At 41.5% G+C, this 27004-nt stretch overlaps 1 protein-coding gene and 1 long non-coding RNA gene across 4 annotated transcripts in view; one reads left to right on the top strand and one right to left on the bottom strand.

Annotated features, from left to right (window-relative positions):
* Positions 1-2922: 2922 nt before the first annotated feature.
* LOC310913135 lies at positions 2923-25382 on the top strand. 2 transcript variants are annotated; one of them, XR_014590766.1, is made up of 4 exons: positions 2923-3025; positions 18701-18782; positions 21348-21500; positions 25077-25382. It is a non-coding gene; the product is annotated as an uncharacterized lncRNA (long non-coding RNA). The 2 variants fall into 2 exon arrangements; XR_014590767.1 differs by lacking the exon at positions 2923-3025 and having other exon boundaries at positions 18669-18782.
* FER1L6 (fer-1 like family member 6) overlaps positions 24687-27004 on the bottom strand; it is a 73704-nt gene continuing 71386 nt past the window's right edge. For both annotated transcript variants that reach the window (XM_083868252.1, XM_083868251.1), the window contains exon 41: positions 24687-25136. In XM_083868252.1, the coding sequence (XP_083724378.1) occupies positions 24950-25136 (187 nt within the window). In that variant the 3' untranslated portion in view covers positions 24687-24949. The remainder of the gene's footprint in view (positions 25137-27004) is intronic.

The raw sequence follows: 27004 nt of genomic DNA, 5'->3' as shown, positions 1-27004 counted from the left end.
CTGTAGTGGAGATTGGTCTCTTCTTCCAGGTAAGAGGTGACAAGACTAGAGGAAATGGCCACAAGTCGTGCCAGGGGAGTTTTAGGTTGGCTATTAAGAAAAATTTCTTCACTGAAAGGGTTGCCAAGGATTGAAACAGGCTGCCCAGGGAGGTGGCTGAGTCACCATCCCTTGAATTGCTCAAAAACCATGTGGATGTAGCATTTGGGGATATGTTTTAGTGGTGAGCATGACAGTATTAGGCTGATGTTTGGACTTGATGATCTTAAAGATGTGTTCCAACCTAAATGATTCTATGGTCTCAGTGTTGAATCAGGACAGAAAATGCTATTATCAGTCAAATTCCTGTCTTTAGGTGTATTCTTGCTTTTTCACAGTGACATGCTTCTGCATCTAATGGTATAGAATTGTGTAGGACACATTTTATGATAAAGGATCTCTTTTCCCCTTATAATTGCCTAAAAGACTAAACTATCAGTAGGGTAGAGAAAATTTTCCTTTAAGCAGAGACTGAGCAGTAATGAGAGAGTGAAAAGGATTTGAATGCTGTAGTGAACATTAAGTTTCTTCTTCAGTTCATTGTTTAGATTATAGATAAGCATGTAGCCAGATAGATGATTAAAGATACAGAAATCATAGACTTCAGGCAAATGAAGGATTAGGGCTTGGCTTGACCTGAACTCACATGACAAACTTCCTTTCAACATTTATTTTTGTCTTGAACACTGGGATTAGGCTGTGCTAAACACTGAGGGAAAAAACCCCAAGTCCAACAACACAAAACTGAACAAAATTTACCATCTGGACACAAATGACACTGTACAGAGACCACATGCAGGCTCTCTCATGCTTGTGTTCAGAACTGAGGTTTTGGTCCTGACCTATCTACCGCCAGATTTTCCCCTGGATTCCCAAAGCTCTTGTTTCTCATTTGTAGAATCACAGAATTCAGTGGCAGGGATTCTTGATTCTGAAAATTGAGCCACAAATGTGTTTGTATTGGATGCATTAAAAATTAATTACATTAAAACCAGGTTTAAAGTATCTTAAACAAAAAAGGAGGTAGTGTTTCATAAGAGATATGAACACTGCAATCATACACAGCACCTGAAATCTCATTACACTCCACATTTTGTGTACTGTGTGAGGAGATCTGCAGCAGAGCTTGGTGTCCTGTCCTGGCTGAATGCTCAGCCTGATCCTGACTGACTGAACCCTCAACTCACTCAGAGGAAACTTGCATAATAATTGAAAAAAAGCAAATTATTAAAAAAATTCAGAGGAGAAACAAATCAGTTGTTGACTTGTGCTAAAACTACTTTCATGGTTAACACATAGGACCATGAGATCCTGGATCATGCATGTACCACACAGGGCCTAGCGCCATGTGAGTGAATGAGCCATAATACTCAAATGACCTTTTCCCAGTGTATCAGGGGAGTATGGCTGGAGGTATAAATCACTGTGAAAGCTACCAGCTAACAGACTGAACAGCTGTGGTTTTTTCCACTATTAAGTCAAGCACAATTGCAAACTGCAGTAATCAAATGTGAAGATAAGGTTTAAAATAAGAACAGCAGTAGGAAGTGGAAAGAAAATAGGAAGCAGAAAAATCCAGTGTGCTCTGTAGCCTGGAGGAAGGCAAAAGGAATTGGGGCATATTTCTGGATTTTGTTCCTTTATATCAGTCAGTTGCACACAGCATGTGCTCTGGAGGAACTGGAGAAACAGACATAAGATAGCAACAAGACCACAATGTATGTGGAAATGTAATCCACAGTCCAGAGCAGGGTAGAACTGGGAGGTGTGACTGGGAGCAGTGTCAGTGGCTGTGGAAATTCCTTACAGAGAGGAATTCAGCCAGTTTAAAAATAGAAGTTGTCAGGCAAAACAGAAAGTCCTGGAGACAAGCAGGTGGCTGCAGCAGATTTTTGTTTGAAATGATAAGGTGGAGGAAAATTACCATCTTCATCCAACCTTTCTGTTTCTTGACATTGAGAAGAAGCCAGGAAAGCTCATGGAAATCTCTTGCCATCCTACTTAACACCACTTTTCATAGAAAAATTAAGATAATGTGCAGTGTGAACTACTGCCTCTTCTCCAGTTAGTGTATTGATGTTCTCTTTGGTCCTACAGTTTACAAGGTCAATTAAAGGCCAAATACTCTTCCAAATGTAAAATGTAATTTACTGCCTGTGTCAAAGGGTTTTTTTTAGTTTCTCCAGGGCTCTGAAACACTCATCCTCATCCCTGCTAGCACTTGGAGACAGTTGCCTCTGGCAAGGAAGGAAGGGATCTATTCCTAAAGTAACCAGATTATGTCAGAGATGGGAATAGGCAGAAGCAGACATACAACAGCCAGAGCAATCAATCAGTGATTCCCAGGGGCTTTTAGCAAACAGCCTTGACACACTCCATGCAGGAATTTACCATCAGTGCAACCAAATAAAGCTCTATGCACTGCAAGAAGAACAAAGTATTTTCATTGATTAGATGCTACATATAAAGCAATAAACATATTGTCAAAGTACATGTTTTTGGAGATAATTCATTCTAAAAAAAGTGGACATAGTTTTTTGTGTTAAAAGTACTTCTGCTGTACAGGGAAAGATATGTCGTTCCTAAGTTTTAATGACTATAGTGCTTGTTTCTCTATCTGAGCTCCTGACACTGCAATGGAAAGGAAGAGTAGACAGTTTTAAATAGGATTTATATAGTGTGTTTTAGATATTGACTTTAGAGTGAGATAATGGACAGTTGTAACTCCTGCTAAGAAAAGCCAGGTGAAAATCTCTGACATACTGTTCTCCACATCTTGTCACATGGAAAGGAGTAGTTTAACCCAGGAGACCCTGGCCTGTGTAGACCAGCACTGGCCAGTAACTATAACCTCCTGTCTTGTGGATATGCTGGTTTATTTAACCTGCAATGTTCTACAGTCATCTGGGGCAACCTCACTGATCTGTTTGAGCTAGCAGTGGGAAGATTGTGACCCGTGCCTTTGGGACAGCACTGCCTGAACCAGGTCACTTTTCTGGACTGTTGTATCTTTGTATTTTCAGGAATGCCTGAACACTCCACATTTCACTCCCCAAACAGCAATAGGGACTTCTAGAGCTGTACTTGTATCACCAGGAGGACAAGCAATTAGGCTTTCCTGTTCCACTGAAAAAGATATTGACAGCAGTATATGAGACTACAAAGTTCTGAGGCAGAGGTAAGTTCTCCCAAATCCTTTGGACTTCACACCCTGATATACTCTGGTAGGTAGGTGACTAATTACTGCTTGGTTTCTTCTGTAGGTCTACTCCGCTCTCTTTGTCCTTCTCTTGAAAGAGAAAGAATCTTCTTGCCATTTCTGTTATTTATTTTTCCACAAAATGTGTTCATTTTGCAAATTTATCTGTTCAAGGGGAGTATGAAAGGCATGCAGTAGGCCTGAAATCAGAGTCTGGGTAGGACATTTCCAATTAATTTCCATCCCCCGAGTTCCTCAGAAATGGCAGTTTCCACCATTGGGAAATTCTAGCATTTCTGACCTTGCATTCCAAACTGAAAAAACATAAACCAAGCAGGAAATCTGAAATCTTACGCCAGGACAGGCATTTTCACCTGTGGCTGTGTGATAAGTAATTAAGAGAGAAGTTTGAATTCTGGAAAACAAATATTTTTCAAAGGAAAAATGTTAGTCATGATATTTTCAGCCACAGCTAAAAGAAGTCTATCTCTTTATTCAGATCTGAATTTCTTCACTAAATTCACTTGGCAGGATACTGGCTTAAAAGAGATTATTTTGCTAGCATGCTGTTCTGCAGCATTTTCCAATTTTGCTCAAATAGCTTTTCCCCAGATAGCCCATGGGAAGGTGGTATAAACAGCAGCATATATATTGAGACTACTTTTCCAATTTCAAAGGAAGTTCAAGTTCATTTGCTCTTGCAGTGTCTATGTGGCAAATGACTTCTAGTCATAATCTATGACACTACCTTCTGTGTTTGTGTAATTAAAAAGAGATGATCAATCTTAAAAATGTCACATTGCAATGCCAGTAATGACCTTATGTGCACATTCAGAGGGGATGAAAACTTCCCCTGTGTTTCCTCTTGTGGTAAAGTGTCTTTGTTTTGTTACTGCCTTTTCTGTGGCAAAGGCAGGAAATGTTAAACCACTGCACCTTATAGAGAGACAGATTTGGTTAGGTGATTTTGAAGAGGTTTTCTCCAACTGATAGAAAATATGGCTATGAAGCCTCAGAAATGCAAGATGGGATACAAAGGGATTTTGCTCAGAGCATCTGTTAGAGAAAGCAATACGTGTGCATGTATCTCCATACTCAGGATGCAGAAGGGAGAGGGTGTTAAGATCCAGTTATTAAAATTGTTAGAGATATGCCTCTGCCCTGATTAAGGTGCAAACAAGACCATATGCCAAAGTCAATAGTATGGATTGTATTTAACAGTAAATGTGTGAGAGAGAAAGAAATAGAAAAAGGGAGGGGGGAAAGAGAGTGACAGACATATTAAGTAGAAAATATCAGCACTCCCTCAATCCCAACAGTGTCCTGTTGATTCTCTTCTGATCTTCTCAGTGCTGGGTGTCCTGCTAAACACAGAGTTCAGTGGATCAATATATGCTCATACTGGGTGGGAATACCCAGGTACCTCACCTTGTTAGGGGGAATTCTGGAACTGTTTCTTGCAACAGACTCTGAACCTGTTGCATCATTTGGCATCACATGCAGCCCTCTGGTGCAAGGCCTCAGGAATGAGCCTGGGGGTGCCTTGGGTGTCTCTGATGGTTTGTGACACCTCCTCGGCTGCTTCTCACATAAATGTGTGTTTGTGGCCTTCCTGTGGTGGGGGGTTTTACAATGGAGACAGTTTGTGTAAGGCAGGATGGGTGTTCACTCACTCTGACCAGAGGTTACACCACACACCAAAAAACTTTCCTTCTCCCTCCGTGCTTGGGGGGAGTGTGTGCAAACTCTGGAAATGGGTCTATGGGCCCCTCCCATTGGGACCCAGCGAGGGCTGACTGTCAGGACAGTGCTGGGTTTGGCTTTCCTTGTGGATACATTCTTCTCCTTAGACCTGGGGTGGCTTCACTCACAGTCCAGTTCCTATCAGGAGATATATCGGAATGGGGAGTGGGCTTTGGTGGTCACAGCTTCTTTAACAATGCTTAAGCCAAATACCATAACATTTCAGTCTCTCACAGGGTTTTTTTTTATTGAGGGCACTAGAACAAGAACTTCTTCAGTATTTTCTGGGTCCTACCTAGAACTAGCAGAGCACTGCCAAGCAAGCCAGTCCTATGGGGACTGTTCAGCCATCACCTCACTTCACCTCTGTCCTGGCCTTCTAATATTTGCTCTGTGAGCTGTGTGTCAGAGTAAGCTCTACTCAGGACAAGGCTTGACTGGCATCTTCCTCCCACACCATCCTGCAGAGGGATTTCACTGGCAAAAGATCTTTGACCTCTGCTCCTCTTCCCTCTCTTTCTCAGTCTGCCTACTCTAAGTTCAGCCTTCAGGGGAGAAAAATGTTGTGACACCTGTAAGTGAAATGAATAAAGGTAACTCCTTTTATCTGAGATTTCTGTGCTTCTCAAAACACTTCAGTGAAGTCTGTAAGTTGGCATCTCATTTTTCTTTTGCAGAGGCATCTGAGGCAGAATGGCAAAACAAGGACTGTAGGGCAGTATCTGTGCCAGTCTTCAGACACTGGGATAGAATAGGAATAGAATAGCATAGAACAGAACAGAATGGAACTGAATATTTTGGTTGGAAGGGACCTACAAGGGTCACCTAGTCCAACTGCCTGACCAATCTCAGGGCTGACCAAGTTAAAGCATTTTGTTAAGGGCATTATCCAAATGCCTCTTAAACACTGACAGTCTTGGGGCATTAACCCCCTCACCAGGATGCCTGTTCAAGGGTTTGGCCCCCCTCTTGGTACAGAAATGCTTCCCAGTATGCAGTCTAAACTTCTCCTGGTGCACCTTTGAACTATTCCCATAGCCTATCACTGGGTGATATCTTCAGGGTGAAGAGCTCATCCCTCTCCCCTTGCCCTCCTCAAGAAGCTGAAGCAATGGTGTTGATGCTCAGCTGCCTCTTCTCCATTGAAGTCCCTCACCACTCCTCACAGGACGTGCCTTCCAGCCTTTTTACCAGCTTTGTTGTCCTGCTCTGAACACGCTCAAGGACTTTCACTTCCTTTTTAATTGTTGGGGCCAAGAACTGCACACAGTAGTGAGGGTGAAGTGACACTGAGAGTCTCAACAGCAGGATAATCACTGCTTTAGACATCTCCATTTGAACTAGACATCTTAGCTTCCCTTTCCAGTTAGCAGGCAGTAGACTGATTCATCATGCCTGTGGTAGATGAGATGAGCAGCACCCATTCTTCCTTATTGATCACACAGGTAATGCAGTGATGACAAGCTTGGCAGCAGATGTCCACGCTTTAGAAACTGATGTGCAGTGAGTCGCATTTTCTTCATTGTGATAAATGTCAGCATTCTCTGGCATTACTTTTGATACACTATCAAGACTACCTGCTGCCCTGTGATAAATGTCATGTTCAGACCCAGCTCCAAGGTATGGATGAGACTGATGTTGTTTGGTCTGGGATGTAACTTCTATGTCTTATCTAATGTCTTTGGCAAACTTTCTTGTTGGAAAGTTCCCCAAGGTAGTTGACTACAAAGGACATTTGCCAGCCATAACTTGTGTAAAAGAGTGAGAAAACAAGATTAAAGGACTATTTTTTTGGTCTTGATATCACTCAGCATTAGAGAGCTTTAGGACCAGTTAACCTCAATTAAGGTGGATAAACAGGAAAACAGAACAAGTGAACAGGAAACTACTTTGTAGACTGTTGTAACTTCTGAAAACTCAGTCCTTCCTATCCATCACATTCCAGTGTACATCTCTCAAGAGACATAGTTTTTCCAAGTGTGGGCCAGGTAAAAAAATGCCCTGTTCTGAATTACCACAGATTATCAGATTTACTCATTGTTAGCTGCTTCAGCAGAAGGTTTTGGAAAACAGCATTTGTAGGACTGGAATTTTGCAGAGCCAAGATCTCTAGGTAGTAAGAAAATGTCATATTCCTTTCCATTTTATTTTCAGTTTTACAATCTTGCATGATAAACATAAAACAAATCACTTCTCACTCATTAATCTTCCAGTAGAGAAGACCCAAGCTATATCTCTAGGGTAAACAGTGTAAAAAAAAATCATAAAATTGTGAGACACCTTGTCTCAGCACAGCCAGCCGTCTTTGGCCAGGAGAAATTTCAGGCATTCCCTCCTTGCCTGTACAGCCACTGGGACATACATCTTCTTGAAGCAGTTACTCTCAAAGCCCATTTGAGTCCCTTGTGATAGTCATAGTACCACAGAAACCATTTATCAATGCCTTAAAGGGCCATTTTGATTTGACTAGAGAAAACAGGGAGATAAAATATTATTATTTTGTCCTGATTAAAGAAACTCCAAATCTCAGATTTAATTTTAATGGAGTGGGAGGAGGGGTGTGTTTAAAGGATCATATCCATTTGCTAAATTAATTATTGAGATTAAAAGCTCTGACGTAATCAAGCAGTAAAGATGAAATCATACTGGGAAGCAAACACTGTATTTGGAAATCAAGACACTTATTTGCATATATGCCACAAGAGAAAGATAAAGGATAGATGGCTTCTTGATCATCAATTCATCTTGTCAAGTCTTACAGAGATGCCAGCTTTGGAGGCCAGGTCAAATTAGAACCTAAAACAGTGATGTCTGAAGAAGGATTATGTTTGGTTTTTATATCAATCTTGTGATTCTCTGTCCAGGACAGAATCAGCTCTCCCTGAGCCATGCTGGGCTTGAAATCAGTTAATTGTGTAAGCACAATTTCCAGCTATTCCAAAGTCATCTTCTTCAGACGAGCTCATATTTAAGTTCATATCTGAATGTGAAAACAAACAAATATACACAAAAGCAAGAACACAACAACAACAACAACAACAACAACAAAAATTAGAGGAAGTACAAAGCCCAGAGGAAGAGGATTTTTATGTCCTCTGTTCAGCCAAGTCTGAAAACCATGTACTGGGTGTTCCAGTGGACCAACATTATCTTACAAGGTGTCTTGGTTTGAAAAGACAGATGTCTGCTAAGGAAGGCAGGAGCTTCCCTTGAAAGGGAGAACATAAACCCCCTCCCTCCAAATTATTATAATGTTGAAATTAAGGGGCTCTCAGTCAAACATATGGGAATAGGAATAACAGTTCTTTACTAGGAAAATTAAAATAAAAATGTAGTAGTACTAAAAAGCAAGCAAACAAACAAAAAAAGGAAACACTGGCAGAGTCAGAATACAACCTGACACCCAGCTGGTCTGGGTGTTGGTATCAGTCCGATTAAGTCTTCCTGGAGTGACAGATGTGGTTCTGTTGGAAGCAATAATCCTGTAGAAGGGTGGTGAGATGGGTCTGGCCTTCCTCTAAGAATCTGGTGGAAACAGCCTATCCTGGTGTTCTGAATCTCGGATTTTTATCCAGGTAGGAATGCTTGGCTCCTCCCCCTGGGTGGAGCATCTCACAGTGGGATGATGTAATTGTATCAGCCTTGCAGTGAGCCTCGATGGCCCATGAACAGCAGATATCCCCTGGAGGGAGGATGGGTTGTGGAAGAGATAAAGAACACTGCCCCACTTGGTTTTAACAGGTGGTAATAGAAAACCTTTCTTTGGTTACATCTTGCATTGCAACATTAGACACAAGGCACATAAGCTTCTTTTAGCAGAAGTAGCTCAGATCTGATTAAGCTGCTCTCTCATCTCACACATCTCTACTATGAAGTGACTCAGCTGTATTGCAGGATCATGCTTGCTCTTCAAAAAAAACACAAGCAGAGCAAGCAATTTTAGAGTTCAGGCTTTGCTTGTTGTCTAAAGGTCAGCTAGCTGATTGAATGGATTCCTTTGTTATCTAGAGAGATGACTTCTCTAGACCTTACCTGCTGACTACATGAGGAAGGAAAGACCGAGCATCAGCCTGGAAATAACTGAAATAACTGTATTGGCTATTTTCAGAAACAGGTTTCTGAAAAGATGGACATGCCTTAAAGTTCTGGGTACAGAGTTGAATCCATGAAGAGTCTTTGGGGAGATGTGCTGACTTCAGTAGCATCTGAATTGTGTCTAATTTCCCCAATGAATTATGATGGAGTATCCAAATTAACTGCTGTCTCATTTTATATATACAGGCCTGTAATCATTTAAAAATTGACATAATGAGAATATGAAGGAAATTAGGGATGTCCTGTGCTGTTATATTTACTTCCTGTGTCCAGGTAGAGAGGGGAGATTGCTTAGACAAACCAGTGTATGTGGGCATGTTGGTCAGTCAGGACAGGAATAGGTGCCCACAAAGATGGAAATTCTCTGTCCTTGGAGATTTCCAAAACTCAGCTATGCAAGGTGCTGAGAATCCTGAGCTAACTTTGAAGATATCCATGTTTTGAGCAGAAAGCTGGACTAGATGACTTCCAGAGGACGCTTTCAAGATGAAAGTACCTGAATCAGGTAACTGTATAAAATGGTTGATAGGTTTGAAAATGCAGTAAGAATAGTAGAAACTTACCTGATGTCCTGAAAAGAAACAAAGAGTGGAAAGTTAAAAACACAAAATTACAAACCTATCACCCTTCTTTCAAATTGTTCAATTGACCATAAAAAAAATTGAAATCAGTCATCTTTTCCTCTCGTTCTGTGAGAGGAAAACCTTACTGCTACAGTAGAGAACAAATTTTCCTTTTTGCTGCTCTACAGTTTCCTGGTTTGCTCTTGTGCCCTACCCTTAAACACCTTTGTAGTATCTGTTCACTACTGCAAGAAAACACTGCAAGAAGTTGTATCTGTTGCCATACTCTGCACTCTCTGAGTTTCATAAATTTGAATTCTTAGTGCAACTTTTTCAGAGTGACACCTTCCTGTATAATCCAGCCCAAATTCCTGAGCATATTTGGTTCCTTCCTACTCCTTTAGTCAAGACAGGCTGCCATGTAGGTGTCAGATCTTCCACAGCTCAGCCCATCACCCCAGCATCTCAGATGTCACAGTTCCCTGCCACTGGGGTTTTACAAATCCACCGATGAGTGCCTGCCTAGGGTTAGAGGCCCACAAAGCTGCAGGTAAGAGCCTCACACTGTGTTTACCTTGAGCAGGCTTCATAAAATCCTACTGACGCCTTCTGCTTGCTGTTGGACCAACCAGACAAAAGACAAAATTTCTCTCTCCAAAAAGTATTATATATGGTTATATAAATGTAGTGGGATGGAAGAATATCAGCAGAAAGGGAGAGTGGAGTGGGACACCAAGAGTGTTGCACAGAAAGGAGGCAGGATACCTAAGTAGGTGACCTGGAGGGAAATAGAGGATAAAGTCCTGTCTGGGACCTGTCTGTGGCCCATGACCCACCATCATTCATAAATCCTCATCCTTTTTAGAAAGATGTGAGTTTAAAGCTGAAACTTCTAGAAGATGGTCAAAAGGGCAAAGCTGAGCATGAACACATTTAAATCTTTAAAGAGTTGGTGATATTACACTCCCCAGCTGGACTGCCTCTGTCCTGGTGATGGAATGACCAGGCTCCCTGTGGGCTGCAGCATGTCCATAGGAGCAGCAGGGTGCTCAGAGATCTCTGTGCACCAGATCTCCACGGTGGAGGTGCCAGCAGAAGCCAATCAAAGGTGCACAGAGAGGGCCCAGGGTGGCCAAGAAGTCTGTGCCCTGCAAATGGCTCCTTCTGTGCAACACTTCTCATGAGCTGCTCTCCAAACACAGCCAGAGAACAGGAAAGCAGGTTTCATTTCACACTGATTTTTTTTTTAAATGGAGATTTAAATACATATTTAATTTTGTGACTGTGAAATAAAGACATTATTTCAGCCAGGATACTAGGGGAAATGAAAAAAAAGAAAACCAAATTCAGGTGGGAGTGTGACTCAGATTATTTTCATCAAATTCCAAGACTTCTGTGCAGAGGAGATAGATGGAAAATCTAATAAGGACACATTTTCTACCCTAGTCCAATGTGTAAAAGGGTTCCAATCTGCCTAGAGAGAACAGAAAAAAATTGGAATTATGTTGGATTTTCAAGCAGAAAAATTGTTATATGGTTTTATTTTCCACTTGAAAAATTAAAAGCAAGAAAGAACAAGTCACAAACCTCCAAGTGGAACTAACATTTGCTCGGGTAGAGGGAGGCAGCTGACCCAGAATCACCAGAAGACCAGTGACACAGCTGGGACTGGACAGTGGACCTCCCACAGGCAATTATTCTGCCTCCCATGTGTCTCTCCATCAGTTCTCTTCCCTGGATCAAAAACATTTTATCTGGTTATCAATTTCTAGAGCAATTTTTGGCTGCCATATCACTTATTCTGAATTAGGTGTGAGCTACAGATAATATGTGTATTGTGCAAGGAAGGAAGGAAGGAAAGAAGGTTGTGAAGTCTTTCTTCCAAAATCCACATTTTCCAGACATACGACGTTCTCTTTTTCCTAGGAAAATCTACCTTTTATCTCTGATCCCTTCTTGAACATTTCATTGCCTTTCACCTTAACTTTTGAGCTTTTGCTGATTTCCTTGCTCCTATCCTCAAAAGCAAGGAAAAAGAAGAAAAAAAAAAAAACCACCAAAAAACAAGAGGTTGACATTTTCACTAGCTGAATTTTCTGGCCAAAGACTGCAATGCTGCAAACTCAGAGTAAAAAGTAAATTTCCCAAATTTTAACATCTCAGGGAATGCTAGATATTTCTCACTGAAAGAAATTAGATATAAGAAACTTGGTGTGGTGAAGGAGGCTTTTTCTTAAAAATCCTTTGTGTCTAACCTTTTAAATGGGAGTTATTATGTAGCTATATCCCTTTATTATCCACTTACAATTTCCCTCTAGAAAACATATCATCAATTTCACAACCAATATATTAATTTCTTCCACTGGTAGAAACCAGTTTCTCTTACACAATTCCTCTGTTCCAGCCTTGGAATATTTTCATGCTGCATTGATACAGATAAAAAACCTGTAGTAGTCTGTAGAAAATGTGGGAAAATATTAATCTTATTAAGTCAAAGAATATATTAAAAACAGTTCAAAAAAGCTTCACTAGCTAAGGTTAGTCAAGATGCAACCCCTCACAGTGGAATGCTGGTATCATTTTACTGACTTTAATGGAAATAAAAAAAAAAAATGAGTGAAATTTTAAATGGATTCAAAAATCTTTCACTAAAAATCTTCTGCTCCATAATTGCACCTAATTAATTCCTTAACTTCTTTTAATTCACCACTCTCTGGATAGCTGAATCACTGCCTTTTATTGCACCAGAAGAGGGATCATGAAATAATTTATAACAATAATCAATCTTCTGCCCAGCCTGTCACAAGTAATCCACTACCAACAGAAGTGGGAGGCTGAGTTTGCACTGGAGACGGTCTTTGGGGGATACTGTAATGTGGTACATTTTTTGTCTGATCTACAAAGTTCACTCAATAATTGCTATCGGACCTGAGGTCAGGATAAGACATAGAATTTAGATGATGTGCTAATAAATCACATCTGCCCCTTTCTTGGTCTTTGAAGTTCTCTCTGAATGGAGTTTTTTTTCTCACTTTTTTTTCCTCTTCTCAGATTCTGCATGTGACAGTCCATAATGTCACTGCATATAATGATACATTGGAGTAAAAAAGATGTAGAAGTGTCCTGATACAATAAGATATGTTTCATTCTTCAGTGTATTTTGCACTCCCAAAGTACCTTTTAACTGGAAAGCTTTAAGAACAGCCTTATAGATCCACTGGGATTAACAATGGAGAAAATAAACTGATTTCTTTGGCCATTTTATTCCATCTCCACGGCTGGCTGCAATACATGGCTAAGGACAGGGACAACAGAGCAAGTGACTGGATCTGCCTGGCTCCCTCACCTTTCCCCAAGCAATACAGCTCAGCAGGTCACACCAGAAGAATTATTAAGGTGACTTTTGCAGTTAGACTGCACAGCCCCTGCTGCCCTGTTCAGCAGGAATGTGATCTCAGCTGATGCATTTGGATACATTCAAAGTCAATGACTCAGAAACAATAAAAATGTCTTGAAATATGTCAGGTTTCTATGAGGGAGAAAGGAGTAATACCCACTTCCATCTCAGGATGGGAGGATAAGAAGCAATCAAGAAAATGTGGAAGAAATTACATATTGGAAAGCAGAAAACACTTTCTGTGAGAACAATAGATGTTCTACTACCTACTCACCTGCTCTGAAGATGGGATCCTTCTAATCCCCAAATTTGCTTTAAAAGCACTTGTAGGTTTGCTCAGTTGCAACTGTTTGAGATAAAATTTTCCATCCTGGGAAATCTCCCTGGGCCTGAGCTTTAGTGGAACTTTCAGCCCAAGCTGCAACAAAATTTTATGTTCTACAATTTTATATTCTCTTGGCTCTGTTGCTAAGTTGGACTAGAAGGATTTGGTTTGGGAAATCTGCAGTCTTTGCTCTTTCCAGTCATCCAATCCAAACTGGAGGAACTACTTAAAAAAAATCCCTAAACCTCAGCACATACCAAACAGAATTTGTATTTTGCTGTTATCAAACAAAAGACACTGCATTCAAGGAATCAAGCTCAGCCCCTAATAGTACTTCAAATAAGTGATGTTTGAGCAGATGCTGAAGGAGTTCCTTCTATTGGTACTTTTAACAGTATGTGAAAGACTCACAAGGTCTTTAATGACGCACATGTGGCTTTTTCCCCCCTTGTAAACTAAGTTAAAAAGTGATGCAAGTGTGGCTACATCTCCAATAATTGGTATAGAACCTATTCAGGCCCTTATCTCTGCTTACTTCAAACACTCTTCTTGAATCTGGAAACCGAGATAAAGCACAAACCTTTGCCATCAATCTGATGTCTGCCAGGATCACTAAATCAGCTGTTCCTATTGCTAGAGTGCTGTAGAAAGCTTCTGCACCTTCACCTGCCTGAGGAGAGAGCCTTTCTGAATGGGAACTGCTCCCTGCTGCTATTGATGGAACCAGCATCCAGCTTCTGGGCTCGTTTCATGATGAAATGGGTTTTTTTTTTCAATCAAACACTCATTTGCAATGCAGTTTAATTCTTCAGCTAGTTAGCTTTAATAATAGTAATTAGCAGATTGGAAGAGCCTACTCAACTTCTGAAGTCTCTGCAATGAAATTCCTGCTGTTGAAGAACAGCAATGCCCTGAGCCCCCAACAGGAATGCAAGAAATATCTGTATCAGAACAGCTGTGAAAATGTGACAATGATATAGCCCTGAGCCCCCAACAGGAATGCAAGAAATATCTGTATCAGAACAGCTGTGAAAATGTGACAATGATATAACCTTTTGAAGAGAAATAAACAGGTATCTGACATTGTCCAAAAGAGATTGATGGAAAAGCACTGTGATGACAGCAGGATAATGGTGTTTTTCCTAATAGAGAGGTGAAAGAATTCCGACTTTCTTCATGCCCAAGCATTGGCTGGGATGAGGCAGTGCAGCCCATGTGAGAGATACCTGCTGGGGCAGTTCTGCTGGGCCTGGATAGTGAGACCACAGGATCAAAACACAGAAAATAAATTCTGTAGGAGGAAAGACACAACTGTTTTGAAGACTGCCTTGCATAAGTCTTTTCATTCCCTCGGAGAAGGGAGGCATGTGCCAAGAGCAGACAATGAGAGAAAGGTGCTGGAGCTGCAAGGTGCTAGAGAGGGACTTCTCTCTGGGAGCTGGCACTGGGGAGAACTGCCCAGTGAGCTGCCTTTGGAGCTCTGCAGGAGGCACAGTGTCACTCACCCTGGGTGGCAGGTCCCAGTGGTACTGCATGGGCACATCTCAAACTCCCTTGATGCACAGGCTTCTCACTTTCCCAAGACTTCTCACAAGGCAAGGTAGGGATGGGAACATGACAGGTTTAGTTCAGCCAAGCCAAATTAAGGTAGCTGTGCTTCAAGCAGGGGAAATTATTACAGAAGAGAAAGTCAGAATAAATGAACCCAAACTCAGTTAAATTAACCCAACCTCAGATCCTACCTGTGCAGAAACATTTGTCCCTGGTAGTTGCTGAAATGCCCTGAGGCTCTCAAAGGGGAAAAGAGTTCAGGCATTGATAGTCCTCCTGTGTGCTGCTATTCAGTGTTGAACCCTAAAGGGTTTTGGACTTTGAGGTGTTAGCCCTGACCAAACACCTTCCATCCCTGCTGTGGTGGCTGTGGCCAAACTCTCTCTTTTTATCTGGGATGGGCCTCCTTTCCAGCTGCATTTGAATTCTGCCTGCTGGTTCTTCCCTGTGGCAGGAAGGCAGCATTGGTGGCTCAGATTGTTGTTATATTGGACCATCTGCTCTAACAAAAGACAGGCTCCAAAAGACAGTCTTGGAGGGATAATGTGCGAAGGTATCAGGAGCTCTCTTGTTCTCCTAGGCAGCCCCTCAGTTCTAGAGTCTTCTTAGGCTGAGACTTTCCTTTTGAATTTCTATGACTCACCCTTTGTAAGATGCATTTATTGTACTGACACCACGGGAAACCCACGGCCCTGCTGAGCTTTATCACTCTGCAGAGACCAAGGGCTACATCATTAATGCAGAGGTTGGAGTTGTCCAAACTGCTCATTCCCACACCTGCCCACACACCACTCACAGAGGGCCTGCTGAGAAGTCAATATCTATTTATTTATTGTGCTGTGGAGTACAGAGGAAGCAGCTGAAGTTTTTCATTGCCTTGGCCACTACCAGAGACCAAACTTTTTTCTTGCTTTAAATGACTATGAGGGCACACTTTCTGAGTGCCTCAAACTCTTTGAAGGGATTTACCACCTCCCTGACTGTGACAGTGTGCTTCCCCCTCTCTCTTTTCCTGCTTATGCAAGAGCCACTGGTGGTGGTCATGAAGGCCACGTCTGGCTAAGAGAGAACAACAAAATAATTAAGGGCCATAAATCTTGTTCAACAGCTAAGGACTAGTTGAGCATGTGCCAACCCAAAATAGAGCAGGTGTGTAAATATGACTGAGTCAATCACCCTACTCCATAAATAGCAGTCAGACCAGGGTCCATTGGATTCTCCTGCAGGGCAGCAGGCTGCATGACACCATCTCCCCTTGTGCAGGGATGCCTCTCAAGGTTACTCCTCAAGGCTGACAGGTGCTTGCATGCTAAAATCTTGCCTTTAGGCTTTGAAATCTTGCCTAAAGGATATAAAGAATTGATTGTGCCTATATAACCTTCTAGATACAAATGGTTGACTGAGTCTGGGACTAGGATCTAGCTGCACCTACATCCCTATTTCATAACCACGAAGGTTTGATTGGTAGGTTTATTGCAGCAGCTTGTTCTGGGTCAGTAGTGCTGCACAATCTGAGCTTAGGACTCTCTCTTCACTGTCACTCAGAATTGCTCTGCTGTGTACTGTTTTCTCCCCCTCTTCCAGCATTGAAATGCTCTTGACTAGGAGGGTTCAATACTGCAGCCACTGACTGCTAAAAATGCTGTGTAGCATCTCCTGCCCCATCTCAGTATGTCCCATAAGGTGTTATCTGCAGCCATAGCTCATATCCAGCCTTGGATAAGCATCTGCAGATCTCCTGGTGAGGTCCTTGTATCAGGTGCTGCAGGAGGAGTGTGGGGTGAGCACAGGCAGCTGACTCTGCTGCTCTGCTCTCCTCCAGTGCCTGCCCCACCTTACCTGTGCAAACGGGGCATCTCATGGGAGCCCTGCCCTCATGTCCCCAAGGTGATGCCTCTCCATGCCACTCACTGCTTCAGAGCTGCACCCTGAGAGCCTGATGGGAGAAATTGATCTCCAGGGCTGCAGTCACACTGCGGGAGTTTAGAGAAGGATTTTTTTCCAGAGAGATTTCTTGTGGGCTTTTTTTTTCTCCCAACTCTCATGCTGAGTTTTTTTCCTCCCAGCCCTGCACTACAAAAGTCTGAAAATATTAAATACTGAAGCTACTTACAGCTTTTTTATAGTGAAGCATTTGATCACACTGGCTCTCTCTTTACTGTGCATTCTGTTTCCTCCAACATACAAAATTATGAGAAGCACATATATTTGATGAGAACCAGCAGAGGATTTTTTTCCAAAGCCTTCAGCAGCAAAGTTACTTACTCTCAGTCTCCTGACTGAAGTCTAGCAATCTCAAGCCCCACACACACCAGAAACACAACTCCCACTGTGTTCAGCAAGAGCAGTACTGCTTTCCTGTGTGATGCTTTTGCACAGAGTCACTCCAGTTTAATGTTTAAGCTGTGCCAGGGATGATTGACCACACAAACCATATTGTCTGTTAATTAGTTAATTGAGCATGGATGCTGTGGCATCCCAATGTTTCAGGGGCTCTTCTCTCATGGTGGATCTCGTCATCAGGGCTTTGCAAGATGTGAGCAGGATGCATTCCAGCTGCACACAGCTCAGCAGATGCCTTGCAAATGCACACATGCCCCTCTTGGTTTGCTTCCTTTTCAGTGAATTACATAAAGTAAAATCAGCTCACAAGGATTTTTGAATAAAAGACCTTATTGCCCTGTGATGACAGACATTTTTATGGATTAAAAAATAGGAGATCTCAGTCATACACATTCATAAATCAAGAGTTTGGTAAGAGCTCTGAGTTAATGTAATTATAAGCAGTGCAGTCAAAGAGCTGGCCCATATGAAGTACTTGCCAGCTGCCCCAGGTTAAAAGAACACTTTTTCTTCAGAAATTTGCCTTGTTCTCTCAAAAGCACTGAAAAAACTCCATACTGCATGTTTTTCTGATACAGGGATCATCATTTATTTAATTCATTTACAAGAGAAACTGCCAGTGGTTTTGAAAGCCTTTGAAAAGCCTTTGATAGCCTTTGAAAAACTTGTAAAATATACTGAACTGCCTACAGACCCATAGAGCTGAGACAAGACCAGGTCATGTAGGATTGAGCTATTGCTGTCAGGAACTGACCCTGAGCATTGCTGAGGAACCTCAGCATCATCAGAGCCTGTCCTCAACCACACATCCCACAGGGCAGCCTGCTCCAGTTGATAAACCTGCTCCTGTCAGGATCAAGCTGCTCTGAAATCTGGAGGTAGCAGGATCAGCTGTGAAATTTGGAGCTGGTTCTTCCTTTATGCTTCTATTGTGGGTTGGAATGCACAGGAGCTGGGTTCCAGGTCTGGTTCTGATTTGAGCTGCCAAACCTGCTCATAAAATGCATTTTCTGAAACTGAATTTCACTTTTTCCCAAGCAGGCAAGTTTCCCAGTCCCAAGGACTGCAGAGATGTGAACCACCTGATTTTATGTTTTAATTTACAGGCTATACCTGAAGATAGTCAGAAATAATTCTGCTCAGTAATTAACATGCTGTGGGTACTTGGCCTCACAGAAAGCAACGATGAGCACAGATAAACTAGGTGTGTGTCTGCTTTTCATTGCTTGTGGAAGAAGAGCTTGTTCCATCCGAATTTAAAATGAAAGAAGAACCCAAGAGGTTGCTCTCTTCCAAAAAGGGAATGACTTTTCTGCTCTTGCAGTAGTGGGAACAGGTGGCACAGGGGAGAAGAAACAGGAGTTTCAGAAGGCCACTTGGCAATGGTGAGTGTTTAATTTTAGTAGTGAGTGAGAGCTGATTTGGAAACCTTGCCTTGTGATCAGGGACTGCAGGAAAAACTTTGTGCCCTTGAAGGATGCAGAGGAGAGGTCTGAAGGCAAGGAGTCACCCAAAGGTAATTAACAGGTAGGATTCATATCACTTGCTCTGCTTGTCCTTCAGCCCCATTGGATGGGTTCAATTAACAAAGCAAGGTGTGATCAACAGGGCTTGTTAATTATTGCAGCCGTTACAAGACTGGACTCAAACAGAGAACTGATATTTCTCTCACAAGGTGCCAGTTCCTCAACCTCTCTGGGAGCACTCAGGATGCTCATGAGGACTCATGAAGAACATCCTTGCAGGGTAGAAAAATGAACGGGAGTAAATTCACAGTCAAACCTGTTACTTTTTTTGTGAAGCTAATGAAAGGTAAGTGATTGCAGCAACCAGGGCTTAGTTTTGTGTGCAGCAAGATCATTTTCTTCCCATGAATAAATTAGCATATCTGAATAATAACCAAGTGGAACAACCTTTCAGGCATTTATGAGACCTCTTTCATTCTGTACCTAAAAAAGGTTTTGTGTGTGGCATAAGCAATGGACTACCTGGAGTCTGACACAGACCATGGTGCCACAGGGAATTAAATCAGCACCCCAGTGACCACAGGGCAGGAGATCTATAGGTGCAACTTTCCTCTTTGGCTCCAATGGGAAGACCACCTTGGACAACCTAACATCTGCTAGGAAATTATTTGCCTGACAATAATAAAACGCTTTGGCAAGGGGAAGTTCAGCTACAAAAGATCTCACACTCTGGATTGTGTTTATGACACAGGCCGCCAAAGACTGATGGAAGAACTCAGCTGCTGCTGGATGCCCAGATGACTTTGATGGCTCACAGTCCAGCCAGAGACACTAAAACCAAATTCTCATCTCTGTCTGCTTCCCTTTCCGTAAATCCAGCTGACTTCTCAAACTACTAAATGGAAATGGAAATGGAACCACTAAAGCTGATCTATGAAATTTCAGCTCCCAAACTAGAGATATTGTGTGGGAAAGTGAGGTTTTGGGAAATAAAGGTGCTTTGGTTCTTGACCTAAGGGTCTGTAGGGGCTCTACAGTCATTGAATTTTAGAAGACTGTAATAGGATTTGAACTACAAATATAGTTCTTCCCAAACTTTCCCTGTTTATCTGCCTGCACAGTCTTTGGTTTTAGAAACTAAAAAGGCCCTGACCAAAACCTGTGGAGACAGTAGAAAGCATGAAGCCTTTCCATCTTTCCTCTCCCCATCATAGATGTTACAGAAAAAGAAACAAATATGTTAATCAAGCATCCCAGCTTCACTTTCCAGGCAGAAAAATCTTTCCTGTCCTAAACTCCAACAACTATTTTTGCAGCACGTGTGTTGACTCCACACTGCAAAGGTCTGTGGTGGGCACGTCCTTCACAGGCACATCTGTCACCAGTGATGGATGTTGACCCAGGATCACACAGACAGCACTGCCTAAGGCAGATATTCAACTCTCTTAAGGTTCTATCATGGCCCTGGGAGGGAAAATCAGAGTGCCTGGCTTTGAAACCCATTTCCATTTTGTCTTTTAAATACCCAGTCCATAAGTACTCCTCACAAATACCCACTGTAGCTCCTTGTGCCAAGAACAGGAAGAGCTGGCCATGCTACATCACAATCCAGTTTACAGAGCCATGAGAAAATCCACTTTATGGTCATAGATGCTGATGGAATATCTGTGTGAGCTGCATACCCATCAGCATTCAGTCAAAGCAAAGCTTGGGACATGCAAACCATTTCCAAATAAAGATAATGAAGGGGAAGAAATGCACTAACTGAGCGGAACAAATCCTCCTAAAGGGTTGCTTTTATTATCACTCTTTTCTTAATATATTGACTTTCTGTACTGTATTGACCACAGCTGTGTTCCACATGCTAAAACAGCCTTTGAAGCTGCTATAGTGTAGCACTTTTGCACAATCTCTGTGCATCCCTCTGCATGGTGGGTACCAGCCCCAGAGAGCTGTTGGCCAAATGCAAAGCTGCTCTCCTGGGTGAAACTATTCACACACCAAGAGCCAGGAGCATAATGATAGTGTCAAGAGGCTTTTGAAAAGTGTTTTGTTAAGTGCTTTGGGGAGGTTTTATTGCTATGGCTAATTAAAAGTTCGTCACAAGCACTAAATGCAGCCAATGTTTATTTGCTGTACAGTCATATTGACAGGTCAGGGCTTTGTCAGTATATTAGAACTGTGTGCTGGTTTCTGGAGAGGATTAACTATTGCTTATCTGTCAGGAAAAAGAAACATCACTAACAAGTAAGTAAACAAACAAATAAATCCTTGTCTCTTATGTTACATCAGCCTTTGCATTTGGCTCCTTTCCTAATATTTTTCTAAAATCTGGCATTTAAGCAGCAGTGCAAAGCTAAACAGTGTGTGCCAGCATGTTTTGGGCATGACAAACCTATCTGGATTTTCATGTGCCTGAAATATGTCCCTTGGCCCAGCAGGGGCCTGCAGCTGTAACCACTGCTCATGGGTGCAAGGTGCCTTGATCCAGGATGAAGAGTGGAGAGGCAGGGCTTCCAAACCAGCCTGTAGGACCAGCTGTAGCCACTTAGGCTGGAGGCAGCAAAGTGGGTGAAGGATTCCTCTGAGATGTGATGTCCCAGGGTAACTGACTGCTCTGGTTCAGGGACTGAGGACACACAAAGACCCTCAATGGATGAGAACTTCAGAGAATGACAAAGAACTGAAGGAAAAGAAATCCACTGGAAGAAGGTGATGACAGTACAACTATTCTGTTTGACCATCTCACCTAGAAGTGTAGACATGAAACAGGTTTCTGGTATGTATTTGTTATATATTGTTATATATATCTTACAGTATTTCCCAATCTCCAGTGAGTCTCAATTTTGCCCACTAGTGGATACCAATTTTCTGTATGTGCTTGTCTTAAAAGACATTTGGGAAGGAAGTTTTACAGCACCTATTGATACCACCTACAGGTCTGCTGTGCTTTCAGTATCTGAATGGTGAAGGAAAATGCAGGCTGCACATGGACATGTAAATTGGAGGTGATTTCCCTCCCCTCTGTCAGTCTCCCCTTGCCTGCAGTGCACTCTCAGTTTTCCAGTTGCTCCCTGGCAGGAGCTAGCTGCTTGGAAAAGATCTCCAGCCACCCCTGCAGCAAAAGGAGGAGGCACTGTTGGGAGCAGTGCTCTCTTGTGCAGGTGGGTCAAGCACAGCCCTTTTGAGGAGCTGCCATATGAGAAAAGTCCTGAGCTGTGATGGGCAGGTCACTCTGAAAGAACAGTGTGTTGGAATTAGCCAGTCAATGAACTCTCAGCATCATCACAGAGAGTTCTGCCAGGGCCACTCTTCAGTCAGAGGAAGGGAAGAATATCCATAAATCTTTCTGGCTTGTTTCTAACGAAGGCAGCCTCTGTTCCTGACGTGGAGTCCTGGAGCCACGGCAGAGGCATCCAGGAAGCAGACACAGAATTTCTGCTAATCAGTGTAGCTCTGATTAGTCTTCATAGCTGCTTACAGAAGTGCTTAAAAGAGAGGCTGTCTGGAAGAGTTTTACAAATTATCCTTTCTCCATTAAAATACATGAAAATATATTTGTTTGCTATTGAGACTGAGATTAATTAGAAAATGGAAAGAAGACGTGGCTGTCATATACTAAATGTCTGGGAGGCTGGAACCAGATCTTGGGTTGAACTCTTCCCCAGTCACAAATAGCTGATAAAAAAAGTATAAATTAGTCTGAAACGAGACAGTGCTCTGCACTTTGGAGCTGATGGCAAGCAGGCTATTCAGCCAAGATGATAAAAATCCCTTTGGAACTGGCAGCTGGCACACAGAGCAATGAGCAGCTCTGCCTGACAACCAAAAACTTTTCTGTGACTAATATGTAAAGAAAGCAAATTCTTGTATCACCTTGTCAAGGGCTTTCTTTCTTCCAAATATACAAGTCATCTTAACATAGCCATTGGTCACTAGGAGACCAATCTGCTGGGTCCAGTGCAGTTTGCAGACTGGGAGCAATATTACAGAATATTCTGCAAAAATCAGGACAGAGCAGACTACAGTCCAGTGCTTCACATAGTCCAAGGCAGCAAAAACAAACAAGCAGAGTAAGGACAGATGAACACAACAGCTGCTCTGCAGCATCAGGACCTTTGACCCAACACAATGGAAAAAATTCAGATTCATTGCCTTTTTGCCTGTCACAACATACTCCAGTCTTTAGCATTTATCTCTCATCTCTTGTACCAGAATAGTTCTATTTGCTCTCACTGGAGCTTTTAAATTGCATTTCCAAAATTCCTGGTATTATGAAACATATGAGGAGAAACAACATTTTCTTTTCTTTTCTGTTTCATACACGCTCAGTTGCAAAATAGCACAAAATTAAAAAACATGGTTTCAGAGGAATATGTAACACATGGTGTGTTGAGCAGAGACTGCACCAGACAATGGCCTGGTGCAGAGGGATATGAGATGAAGAGGGACTCAAAGGGTGATCAGCACCTCTTCACATCACTGTCTTGCCAAATTCAACTGGGGCAGATTTAACCATTTAATTGTATTTTAATTTCTTGGTCAAAATAATAACTTGTAAAGGAAAATAGAACAGAAAAACTCACCCACTGTGGTCCTTTGCCACATCTCTAGTTGTAATATACTCACATATGTGGATAATGTACTTATATTTATTATAGACTTAGAAGATGAAATTTAGAAGAAAAACCAAGTCATGATCTGCTGGATGGAGTGAGGATGGAATGCTTTCAGCTTCCCTTTAGCCATCTGCCTCTGTCATCTATGGAATGGGGAAGAGGCATTTTTAGAGCAAGTTGTCCCATCCAAAATAAGCCTCTAAAATGCTTTTCAAAAGTGAGATTTCTTGCCTGTGGAAGTTTCACTGATATCCATTTTCCAGACTAATGCAATTACCTGTGTTGTAGGCCAGAGGAGAGCGCAGAGGCTCATTGAACAGCTTTAGCAGGACAGGTACAAGCAGTACCAAACAAGCTTCCCTTATAAGTGGCTTCTGAGAATTATCAAGGTGCCTGCTTTTCTTTTCCTGCACCCTGAGCTTGGCAGAATTATCAGCATTTATAGGATCTCTTTGTCTTGCCTTTTGATACTTTGAAATATGCAAAGAGTGCTCACACTTTGTGTGAAGGGTGCATGGTGGAAAACATTTTCACAGAGGTCATCTTTACAACAGGTCTAACTGTGGGTGACACTGGAGGAGATTTGGATACTATTTCAAATTCATAACCACTCATCTGAAGGCCAAGGGGAATTATTGAGATATCAAGCCTTGCCTTGTGCATGACACAGGTGGCAACATTTTATGTATTCTTAAGTAGGATGAGGATTTTCACACTGACAACTGCATCAGGTTTTATTCCTTGTTTTCTTTAAAACTCCATGGTTTGTTCTGTTCTGCAGTCCTTCTCTTTTCCATTGCTCTTTGCCTTTGTTCTTCAAGCAGCAGGATTTACCCTGTTCCCTACAAGGGTGCTTTGTTACCACAATGCCCATGGATGAGTCTTCATCTTCCTGATCCCTCTCCTCCAGAGACCACCAGCACTTTCAAATGGCAGCTGGAAAAAATCTTTCAATCTCTACTACTACATCTCTGTCATCAGCACTTAGCTCATTTATGAGTGTGTGAGATGTTTTTGTAGAGCACAGCATTTTTACTGAGAGGTGCAAGATAAATTCTACACGACACCAAATGAGACAATTTAACCTTGGAGTTCTTTTAATAATACATTTTAGCTAAAAATAATCATGACATTATAAGGTTATTGAAAAACAGGTAAAAGAATTACAAAATATGCAAAGACTGTATTATACATTTCTTTGTGTAAAGATTTTGACCCTAGTATTTAATCATTCTTCTGTAATAATAAATACTTGACTGTGAAATTAATTTCTGCATAGCATTGAAGAATATTTTCTTAAATTCAGTTTTAGGTGCATAATGACACTTTCAACAATAATATCAACAAAGCTGTAGCAATAATGATGTACATCATTAATACACATCATTAATGTACATTAATGTACATGAATGATAATGTACATTAGGAATGGGTCTGAAAGAGCATTCAATGAAGACATTCCAATATTCTGGGAGCTCCAGTTTCTGATGTGAATAGTTACTTTTCTTTTTCAAGGAATGAGATGTGTTTCAGGTCAATTAATTCTTTTTGCCTGACTTATTTTTAGTGGAAGTTTTCTTATTTGATTGACTACAATGAGAGCCATGATCTACCCTGTTCCTATAACTAGCCTTTCACTAATTGCACCTGGCAGTGTGTAGATAAAGAGAACCAGGAAGATAACAAGAATAAGCAGAATTATGCCAATGATGATGTACTTCTTGTAATTCCTCCAGATCAGGTGATACAGACACTTGAAAGGATTTACAAACCAAGAGAAGGATGTCTCTGGTCGGCTAAAGGGGAAGAAAGAAAAAGAAAATCTTTTGTTAAGACAGATCCATCTCTTTCCAAAGTTATCCCACTGCAAAATATATATTTGAGACTAAAATAGGACTTTTAACTCCTTGGAACTCACTACAGGGATTAGAGAGAATGTCCATGAGTTTCACAAGCTGTTGGGTCACTTTTCTTCCACCCATTCCTGAACCAAGCTCCACACACAATTTGTTATGAAATTCCAGCTCACACATCATAAATACTTCAATTTATGTCATGAAAACAAGATGCTGATAAACCCTAAAGAAGAAATACAGGCATCATGAACTTGATTACAAAAGCTGTCTAGTAATTTCAAGGAATTTAGCATCACAAATGTGGTAATGAGCCACTACAAAAAATCTGATTGCACAGTGATAGTAATAGTGTCATAATAATCAGAGCTAGCTCAGGTCAGGCATGTGGCAAAATGATGTATTTTCAGAAGGAAATTTAAAACAGGCCTCATGAAAACTATGAAATTATGAAATGAAACCCAGTTGGTTTGCCTATGTACATAAAGAAGCAACACCTTCTTCCAGTGGAGAATATCTGCATCCCACAATCTATGCTTTTTTCCAAATGTTGCCCCATGTTGTGTTTTCCTCCACACTCAGAAGTTTCTTCACAACAGTGTACAACAAATCTGACTGCATACAGAGAGAAAAACAATGTTCTATTTAGGAAAAATGTTGGTCTGGTCTCTCCTCTGGCATGACCCCTGACTGGGAGGGCATTGTGATGCTGCTCCAACAGCCCTACCCAAGGCAGCAGCAGCCAGCTTTTTCCATGGGATGGCCTGATGAATGCAGCAGTGTCGGGCAACATTAATACCTGCAAAACTGGGGCAGGTTGTCTTTCTTATCCAATGGCACTGTAATTGTGCAGATGGTGCAGCAATAAGGAGAATGAAATTAACTGAGGGTCACAAAAAGCTGTGGCCACGTCTCACTCCAGAAAGGTGTTCCAGGAATTTAGGCAATGTCTTAGTTATCTGGTGAACTCAGCATTCAGCCAATGGAAGTAAATGCCAATGTGACAGAAAGTCTGTTAATGCAAAAGGCTAACTGAATACCTTTCAGTGAAAGACTGTGCTTTTTATTGAGGTGGAAATAATTCAGAAATAAATAATCAAGTTTGCCCTCCAGGTTAAAAGGAATTATTAAAAAAACTAGACACACTGGAGATTAAAACTACTTGAGTAACAAGATCCTTAGTCTGCATGTACCAACTGCTAGAGGACTTTTCATAACCTTTAAATGCTGGGGAAAAAAAAAAAAAGGCAGACTGTTGCTTATTTAATTTGTTTCTTTTGCAACGCAGGCAATAGAACTCATTATCAGTTATAGCAGTATATTTATTACAATAGACTGCATCCGGAAAGGCGTCATGTCTTGATTAGCAGAATTGAAGAGATTAATAACCTCATAGTGCTTTGGCCAGCAGGAAATTACACTCATTGAACCTTATTCTTTGTTTGCATGTTTCTCTCTCTGGTTCACAGACATTAAATCTTTGTCCGCCTTTGCTCTGGTACATTAAAGAGTCTGCTACAGTCTATAGCTCCTAGAAAATAAGGTTTTGTTTTGAAACAATTTTGTTTCTTAATTAAAAAGAATACTTTCACAAAACAATCTGAAAATTTCTCTCTCGGTGTTCCTACATGATGAGCAAAAAAAAAAAAAAAATAGAGTGAATCTACAGTACTGGCATAGAGATCAGGAGGTCCTGAGAAAAGAGGTCCTTGAGATCCACTCCTTCCTGAAGAGAACTCATTTGATGGGTAGAATCAATTATTTTTTAGCTCTCAGCTGACTGTGACTACTCTGCGTGTATGAACAACATA

Source organism: Zosterops lateralis, assembly GCF_965231275.1.
Source record: "Zosterops lateralis genome assembly, chromosome: 1".
Lineage (NCBI taxonomy): Eukaryota > Metazoa > Chordata > Aves > Passeriformes > Zosteropidae > Zosterops > Zosterops lateralis.
The sequence above is the reverse complement of the archived record's forward strand: the minus strand, read 5'-3'. Positions and strand labels throughout refer to the sequence as shown.